Source organism: Anarhichas minor, unplaced genomic scaffold (assembly GCF_050575085.1).
Source record: "Anarhichas minor isolate MPS153535 unplaced genomic scaffold, ASM5057508v1 ptg000024l, whole genome shotgun sequence".
Classification (NCBI taxonomy): Eukaryota; Metazoa; Chordata; class Actinopteri; order Perciformes; family Anarhichadidae; genus Anarhichas; species Anarhichas minor.
Window position 1 is genome coordinate 2,262,880 of NW_027466470.1, and position 9,753 is coordinate 2,272,632.

Below are 9,753 nucleotides of genomic sequence, written 5' to 3' on the forward strand. Positions count from 1 at the left end.
TGCTAGGCTTTGATTGGCTAGTCTGCGTGCGAGGGGCGGGATTAGCGCTCAGTTGCCCAATCACTTCCTCTATATTCATGTGGAGGTGTAACTCTCAGAGACAAAGATGTTAAAACCTGAACAAATAAAAACCGAATTGTCCTAAATGCTCTTGCTTAGGAAAAGAGCATGAAATACTTAGTTAGGTTTAAGAAAAGTGTGAAACACTTAGTTAGGTTTAAGAAAAGATCGTGAAACACTTAGTTTGCTTTAGTAAAAGATCGTGAAATACTTAGTTAGGTTCAAGAAAAGATGGTGAAATACTTAGTTATGTTTAAGAAAAAAGATGGTGAAATACTTAGTTAGGTTTAGGAAAAGATCGTGAAATACTTAGTTAGGTTTAAGATTGTGAAATACTTAGTTAGGTTTAGTAAAATATCGTGAAATACTTAGTTAGGTTTAAGAAAAAAGATGGTGAAATACTTAGTTAGGTTTAAGAAAAGATCGTGAAATACTTAGTTAGGTTCAAGAAAAGATCGTGAAATACTTAGGTTTAAGAAAAGATCGTGAAATACTTAGTTAGGTTCAAGAAAAGATCGTGAAATACTTAGTTAGGTTTAAGAAAAGATCGTGAAATACTTAGTTAGGTTCAAGAAAAGATCGTGAAATACTTACTTAGGTTTAAGATCGTGAAAGACCAGAACCCCGTCCCCACCCCATTTTGCCCACGCATGCTTTGCCTCATACTTCCTGCTTCATGATTACGTGGATTATATACGAATAGATTCCATGGGCCAAATCTACGTATTGCAGAGCATTCCTTTTTGTAGGTTTATCTATGAACGCTGTATAACAACAGCCTGAACAAATTAATGTTAATGACGACTAACTGCCCATCACCCCAACAGTCCACATTCAATTCGTCCATATTATTATTATTAAGACGTATACGACTTCTAGTAAAATGAGTAGGAATTTGTGTGGAGATCAGACTCAACATTTACACGCCATACTGTTCCTGACGCCCCCCCCTCTCACCTTCCCTCCCTCCCTCCCTCTCTCTCTCTCTCTCTCCCCCCCAGTCATTTACATTTATATTGAATTAGAATCCGTGGTGGAGAGCTAGTGGAGGCAGCCGAGACTGATTATAATGGGAGATTACGAGCCGACTGCACCACCATTATGTCGTGTAATTACAAAGAGAGAGAGGGAGAGAGAGGAGGATGGGGCCCTTGGACGCCCAGATGTCAGGATCTATTTCATTTAGGGAAATAATGTCTCTCTGCCCCCCCCCCCCCCCCCCCCCTTCCACCTATTCTACCTGTAAATATTATAGAGAGCTGAATTATCCCCTCTTTTACACCCAATGTTATGGGCCACAATTTATTGGAGACAAATATCAAACAAGGCGTTACAAGGAGGAAGTGTGGGTCTCCATCGACTTCATTTGACTGCATCGACCTGGTGCCGTAATGCATGTAGGATTACTGGGCATGCACTCGGGAAGAGAACTAATGGGTTCAACATAATGTAAAGCCTGTTGGAGGAGATCATCCCTCGTGTTCCCTCTTATAAAGTACTTTAGTTATTGCTCTATTGTAGTAGGCGCCAGGGATGTGTTGGTAAATTAAAAGGAAATTACACTGAACACAAATCAAATATGTATCCATAGAAGCATTTATGTCACATTAAAAATACGACTTTTTTAACTTAACTTAATCCCTCCCCCATCAAAGTGATCTCAGTTTTATTTATGTGGCACTTAAAGCGCCGCACACTTGATCCAAAGTGCTTCACGGCGCGGCGAGAACACGGTGTCCTGGATTTGGACGGACGAGAGGCTTTGGTGAGAGATTTCAGGTCGTTGACATGTAGTTTTGGGACACAAGGTGAGGACGGACGAGACCATGTTGTGCTTTGTAGACAAACAGCAGGAACAGGGAGCGTGAGGAGGGGAGTGACGTGTTCCATCGCTTTTTGCTTCAGCATTTGGAACTAGTTAAAGACAAGATGTAGAAATCTGAGTGAAACTTGATTTAACCAGCTGATTTATTTGTCACTTTAACGCTGAATCAAATACGACCCAAAAGGGTTTTTGCTTTTTTTGCAAACAGGAATAAAACATAAAACTACTTTTTGCTCCCAAGATGATATCCAACTGGTTTGCACTTTTGAATGATCCCTCATTAGATTATGGCCTAATGTCCTGTTTCAGCAAGAAAATATATTAAATTAAAGATACAGCAAGAACGCATCTGTCAGAATGTGCCATCGATTTTGTCTTGTTAAAGTCTATCCCTCGTTATTCATTCCATAGCCGTCGCAGTTCATGTTCACAAGTGAAGAAGATCAGTTTAAAGAACCCGTGGAGATGCATTTCACCAGTGAAACATTGCAATTTACATTCTTTTTTAAAGAGGAAACTAATCTCAGGTATAATTGGTTACCACGGTGTGTTTTTCTTTAGCTTACCGGTTGGTGCCAGTCATGCCACCCACATTCCCCTCCCAACTTGTGATCCCGTCATGCTCTGTGTAAGAGATTCAATGCTCATTAGAGGAAGTGAAGGGGAGGCGGTCGCCCCTTAGCTCACCACGCACTCTGTCTGACTGTCACTAAGCAAGAGGCTCTTGACATTCTGTTTTAATTGTGATTTTAAAGTGATAAAACTGCAACCAGGTCTGTCTGTGGTGATTGCTGTTGTAGCTCTCGCTGCCCAAAGCGTCTTGTGTACTTTAATAACAGTGGAACCAGAAGATACCTCTTTATTGCTCTTCATCCTTCAATTGCTTCTTCGAGCTCTGCAACCTGAAAAGGCAAAAGGGGATCACATATACTCATGGATGGATTACCAGGGACAGGCCCAGGGACCCAAAGTGTCCCCCTTTGGCGTTCGCCTACAAACTGTCACTCAAAGAGACACATTCCAACCAGGAAGAGACACAAAATGACCACAAAGAAACATACGACGACTGCAAAGAGACACAAAACGGCTTCAAGGAGACTCAAAATGACTGTGAAAGGGGGCAAAACAACCTCGTAGAGACACAAAATCATTACAGAGACAAAATGCATATGACAGAATACATTTGTCATCATCTGAGAAGGAATGGTGTGGTGAGTGGAATGAAGTGCAGCGGACTTTGAGACGATCACCGCCCCCCCCATGCCCGACCAACCAGCCAGACCTGCCGGACCAAACTGCCCCAGGAAGAAGAGGTAGGAGAGCCGAGATGGAAGCTAAGCTAACCCAGCTAGGCCCACTACCCAGCATGCTCCTGGCTGTCTGATGTCCAGTCTCAGAAGAATAAGATGGATGAAAGCAGCGGGAGGTTGGTGACTGTTGAGCCCACATCTTCACAGAGACCTGGATCCATCGTGGTCCAGGATCAAGGTGCACTTGATGGGAAAATGAAAAGCGGGTCAATATCTGTAAGAAATCATTTTCTAATTCTATTTTTTTTTAAATATATTGGCATTGATGGGTACCGAGTGGGAATCGTAGCTGACTGATTCTGAGGGACAAATCACACTAGGCTGATGTTTACCCAGTATAACTAACTTCTTATAGTATTTATAGTCAAATATTCTTCTATGTCAGCATTTAAAAGAGCAACACACACGTGACTGAAGTGAATCATCAAAGCAGAAGAGAGGGATGTCGGGCACAACTTCACATGGAGAACATCTTTAAAAAATGATTGGAATCTCTTAATACATGCCACTGGTCAACAATTCTGGTCCCAAACATATCCAACAAAAACTTTAAAATCAACTAACAGACAACGTAAATGAACCAGTATACAGATGAACCTCTCAGAGGAGCTGATTGGCTCCTCATACCTGCTGTCCAATAACCTTAAGGGATTTTGATCAGGCCTGTAGTCAGTCAGTAGAGCAAAACTCCCTTCAGACTTCTCTAAAAACTTCATTAAATAAGTTTTCAAAGTAATTTTTCTATTTAATCATGGGATATTTCATATAGAGGTGAAAGGTCAGGGTAACATACAGAGCAGTAGCCATTCAGTGGGTACTTTTATGTGGTTAAACAGCTTTTAATGATTTTGGTTTCTCCCTCTTTTTTTGAGATATAACAAAAAACGCCCATTAATGACAATAGCATTAGTAATTTAGCCGGTTAGCTCTGATATCTGAGGTTGAACTGTGAAGACTTGGTGAGCATCGTTATCATTACTAAGTAGTAAAACACTGATAATCCACGACCTTTTCATATATTTTTGAAAGTGCCTCAGTGGAGTTTGAGAAGTGATTCAGCCTCAATCAGACTGTACGATGGCGCCACCTAGTGTTGGGTCTGTGCTGCTGATGTTTATGTGTGGTCAGGTGACAGTTATTGTGACAGATATTCAGTAAATGTCCTGTAATGGGACCATTCAGTTGTCACGAGCCTGGTTGGAGCTGCTTTTTGAAGGAGCACTAATTTAATGCATTTATTTATTTTAAGCATCTATAAAGATAATTTATATGGAACTAATGTGAAGATAATGTAAGCGAGAGTGTTTGCACATGTGTGTGAACGGAAGCAAATGAAGAAAGCTATTTATATACCGAGAGAAGGTGTTACACAGTGAACCTCTGCAGGAATTCTTCGGTAAGAAATAAATAAATAAATAAACAACAACAGCAATTTACACACTGGAATAGGTCGAAAAGTAAGGCAATGGGACCTATCAGAGCAATGCACCACAGGTCAGCAATAGGAAGGATGGACACATAGATGGCAACTCATTGTTCGTCATTGCAGCAGTGAAATCAAGATCACGGAGCAATCATAATAAATAAAAACATATTGTACAATCTGGAAAAAAACAAGGAATAAACAATAAAACAATTAAGAAGTTGAATGTGCGCAATTAAGAGTCGTTACGTTATGTTGTTGTGTCAACATCAGAATTAACAATACAGTACAGCAATTATGTATACTGAGCCAAATAGAGGTACTAGTATAAAAACCACGTGAATTTAAACAAAATATAACCGATACTACTGAAGTAACGTTGTGAAATTGAGACTTTTACTTTGAAGGCTGCTTTGGGACCCGACAGGAAGTAAACATTGTTCACCACCATGCAGGTTCCGTTACACATCCGGTTAGACTTGTATGTTTGTTTTGCTCCTTTTCTTTGCAGCTGCCGTTACTTCCCCTCCGACTATGAGTGCTGTTCTTCCTCGGATAGAGCAGCTGTCCGCCAGAGTGGTCCGGGTTCTGGGCTGCAACCCGGGCCCGATGACCCTGCAGGGAACCAACACGTACCTGGTCGGAACCGGGAAAAGGTGAGTCTGGTTAATATTTGAGATTACTGAAACAGAGCTTACTTTTCTTTTCTCTCTCTCTACGTCACGCCAAATTCCATTCAACTTTTTAAAAATGTATATATATATATATATATATATATGTGTGTGTGTGTGTGTGTGTGTGTGTGTGTGTGTGTGTGTGTGGGGGGGGGGCTGGGTGTTTGTGTATATGTGCATATAAAACTGTTGCGTAGTAATGATTTACAAAGGAAAACAAAATAGCGATCAATAAAAACGACAATATAGGCTCAGAGTAAAAATACAGGATAATAAAAATGCTGTGGAGAAGATAATAAATATTAAGATATGGAATAAAGCCTTCGGACATCCATAGTGAGTCCAGGTTTATGATAAAATGCAAAAACGGTTATTTAATGATGTGTGTGTGACTACAGATACTTAAAAATACTTAATATGATGAATATGCATGCTGTGTCAAATGTGTGGTTATTATTCCAGGCGAGTGCTGATAGACACCGGAGAGCCCGCCGTGCCCGAATACATCAACAGTCTGAAACAGGCGCTGAGTCAGTTCAACGCCAGCATCCAGGAGATCGTCATCACTCACTGGCACAGAGACCACACGGGCGGAGTGGAGGACATCTGCAGGGACATCACTGGTGAGGACAGTGTGTCTGGGTTAGGGTTTAATGACCTCTGGGTCTTTTGAAGCCTGTTTAAAGTTTAGCACTCTTTATTTCGGCAGTAGTTTTATGCCTCTGTGGCCAGAGGCGGTTTCTTTTTTCCTTCGGGTTGTCCGTCTGTCCGTCCCATTCTCTTAAATGCTATATCTCAGCAAAGCCGGGCGAGAATCTCTTCAGAATTTGGCACAAACCTCCACCTGGACTCATGGATGAAGTGCTCAGATTTTGGTGGTCAAAGGCCCCTGTGTCCTTTTACAAAAACACATTTTGGGTCATAACTCGAGAAAAGATATGCTAATTATGACATTTTCTCACACACGTCTTAGCAGGATAAAATACAACAAGGCTGTAATTCTAGTTTGAATAAGAAATACTCTAAAAACCAGGGTCAATCCAAACTCGCTCTGGGTCTGATTGTCGAAATAGTACCCGAGAAGTTGCATAAAAACGTCTGAAATATAGAAATAGTGATAATAAAAAGGTAACATGTTTAACGATTGTTTGTTTTGCAGTTCATCATTTCTCTGTTTTTCCCTCCTGCAGGTTCTGAGGTCCGAGTCAGCAAACTGCCTCGCTCCGGCGATGTCAGAGAGTCGGCCGGAAACAAAAGCTTCACTTATCTAAAAGACGGAGATGTCGTCCAGACGGAGGGGGCCACACTCAAGTCAGTCCACGCACAAGTTGAATATAATGACAGTAAATACATAATCATGATAATACATAATGTAAAAAAGAAATATCTTGACTGTGACGACATCCAGTGAGCCACGTTTTTACACGTCTTTGTCCCAGAGTGCTGTTCACCCCGGGCCACACCGATGACCACATGGCCCTGCTGCTGGAGGAGGAGCAGGTGCTCTTCTCTGGAGACTGCATCCTGGGCGAAGGCACGGCCGTGTTCGAGGATCTCTACGAATACATGAAGTCTCTGAAGATCCTGCTGGACTCTCAGGCTGACGTCATCTACCCCGGTGAGCCAGCACGCGGTTCTACGTCTGGGACACTGGATGATGTGTTTTAACACCTTTTAATTTACTCAGGGAGGTAACACAGTTACACACATTCACACCTGAGGACTCTTCAGTACAACCACAGTCTGATCTGTTGGGACATTATTTATCATATTAATGTTTTTTAAATCTTTTAGATGTATCTTACCGGTCCAGGGATCGAACCAGAGATCTTCCAGTCACAAGCTTGCTTCTCCTATTTCATGTTTCCTCCCTTCAGTATTAATTCTCACTTTATTTTTTACATACATTCACCAGTATGTAATATGTTTAAAATGTAGGACTGCAATAATGATTATTTTCATTATTATTAATGTTTTTTAAAATTTATTTATTAACTGCTCAATAAAATGTAAGAAAATAGAGAAAAAGTCCAAAGTGACGTATTTGCATTGTTTAATTTTCCTGACCAACAGTCTAAAACCCCAAAATATAAAATCAATAATGACATCAAAACAATAAAACAAACCAATCCTCACACCTGAGGAGGTGCAACCAGCTAATATTTATAATTCTTCCCTGATAAATGTCCTTAACGATGAATTAACAAAGTTATTGTTCATCAATTTTCTATTGATCAGCTTTGACCGATCAATAACAGTTTCGCTTCTTTTGTTCCTGTTCCTATCTAAGACCCGCCTCCTGTCAATCAATCAAGTCCAGCCAACCGGGAAGAACCAAAGCAAGAAACTGCTTTTGTCCCGTTGTTTTACCTGAAGATGAAATGGATTATACATGATTGCCACATTACAACTGTGGCCCGACACTTTTCTGATATCCGAGTGTCCATCAGTCAGTCTGACGCTTCGTTGTGAAGTCATTCGGACATTTGAAACTAAAAACCCTGCTGCTGTTCTTAGGTCACGGACCTGTGGTTCAGGATGCGGCCTCTAAGATCAGATACTACATCAGCCACCGGGAGCAGAGGGAGCAGCAGATCCTGGCAGCCATCCGGGCCGGAGCGGAGGAGCCCTTCTCCTCGATGGACCTCGTCAAGATCGTCTATAAGGTCGGGACCAACCCGCCGGCTGCTCTCACGGCCACATTTAAACTGTTGTAAAATATAGCGTCTGCAGCTCTGGATGAGCTCGATCGGCGGCTTCCACACCGGGTGGAGATGCTTTCAAGTCACAGCGGGAGCGCCGTTAGCAAGTTCCTTTAAAATACAGAGGAAACATACTAAAACTAGGATTAGCTCGTGGAAGTGACCCGGTGATAGGCTGCCTGCAAGCAATCACAGGAGCTGCCCGTCTGTGCACATGGAGGTGGTCGGAGTCAGGACAAGGGACAAGGAACCTGTTGAGGGACCAGGATCTAGATTAAGATCCGGGGCCATTCATCCACCAAAAAGGCCCCGGTCCGAGGGTAGTGTATACTTAATGAAAGCACAGGAACCTTTGGGGGTTAGGGTTTGCAGGGATGACCGTCCCTGATTGGTCAAACACACACAGCGGCGCTTCATTCATAACACAAGGAAGTACTCCAGTATCGGTTTAGGGTCATTTTAGGACGAGGGGAGTTAACATTAAAAGTAAAGTTTCCTTTCTGAAAGAACCTTGTAGTTGGTAGTAAAGACGTCCCAGGACTAATATTCCCAGTGAAATTCATGTTAAAAACGTGACTAAAGTGCTTCCTTCTTTCTGTTTGCTCCTCTCACTGCTTCTCCCTCAGGACACTCCTGAATACCTGCACCAAGCAGCCAATGTGAACCTGGTCCATCACCTGAAGAAACTGGAGAAGGACGGCCACATCAGCCTGGGTAAGAGGGCCGGGAGAGTTTCAGAGCATCGCTTTTGTCCAGCCACAAATTCCACCAAAATAGACCGATGTGGCAATACGGGAAGTTCTGGTGTTTGGTCAGATTTCGATTTATTTGATGCATTTCGAACATGTTCTAATAAGAGACCCAGGACGTAATGCTGGGCCTGCTGGAGGGAAGGGAGGCAACGGGAGCACCATTGCTCATTTACGTTGTGGCTCGTTGTGGGTCCATGAAGGTTGATCACGTGTGTTCATTATTTAGAAAAATGTAAATCTTTTTCTTTTTTTCCCGCCTCAGTGAAAGAATCTTCACCAAACACCAAATGGAGGAGCAGCCTGTGAAGAAGTGCTCTCTAATGGACCAATCGGCAAGGATGATGGAAGTCCATGTGGTCCTCAGTCCACAACTGTCTTTATTTATGTTAAATAATCACCTCTAACCGTGACGTTTATGGTTTTAATTCCTTATATCTGCCGACTGGTGTGTGTTAATGATAAATCAGGTGCTCGCACTTGTTGCTTTGGATGTTTCCTTTAGACTCTCGGGCTCCACTTTAGTAGACTTCTAACAAGTCGTGCTGCCTTTGCTTTAATTAGCAGCAGATACAAACATAACCATCTAGAACAGCTTTGTGATTAGTTAAAAGGACATTTTATTAGTGGAGTTTGGTTCACAACCCTTGTCTTTCTCCTCTTCTTCTTTAGGTTCAATAAAAACAGTTTACTTGTGTATAGATCAGATTTTAAGAGGTGGCTGTTTGCATGCCAAACTTAATTAAAAGGCTTCAGGGAAGAACGCACATTGGTTGAAATCCTCTCAGAGATTGTGATGCTTTTTACACGATGACCTAAATGTTTCTATCAAGACCTTTGTTCACTTTATTAAAAACTTTAATTTGTCTCTTTGTCTTTTTTTAGTCTTGAATGTCAAACACGCACTAAATGCTGCACGAGTTATTAAGTCAGACACTAGGTGGCGGTCTCTGCTAGTTCATTTTATAAAGGGCACAACTTTGAACAGTAAATTGTGATAATTTAACACT

The 9,753-nt window shown here is 41.8% G+C and overlaps 1 protein-coding gene across 2 annotated transcripts; it reads left to right on the forward strand.

Annotated features, from left to right (window-relative positions):
- Positions 1-5,066: 5,066 nt before the first annotated feature.
- On the forward strand, positions 5,067-9,610 carry lactb2 (lactamase, beta 2). Of its 2 annotated transcripts, XM_076098209.1 has the most exons (7): positions 5,070-5,274; positions 5,755-5,915; positions 6,483-6,603; positions 6,732-6,910; positions 7,810-7,958; positions 8,621-8,708; positions 9,009-9,610. In XM_076098209.1, the coding sequence occupies exons 1-7, from the start codon at positions 5,102-5,104 to the stop codon at positions 9,050-9,052; spliced, it is 915 nt and encodes a 304-aa protein (XP_075954324.1). In that variant the 5' UTR covers positions 5,070-5,101; the 3' UTR covers positions 9,053-9,610. The 2 variants fall into 2 exon arrangements, with proteins under 2 accessions (XP_075954326.1, XP_075954324.1); XM_076098211.1 differs by lacking the exons at positions 8,621-8,708; positions 9,009-9,610 and having other exon boundaries at positions 5,067-5,274; positions 7,583-7,947.
- Positions 9,611-9,753: the final 143 nt, after the last annotated feature.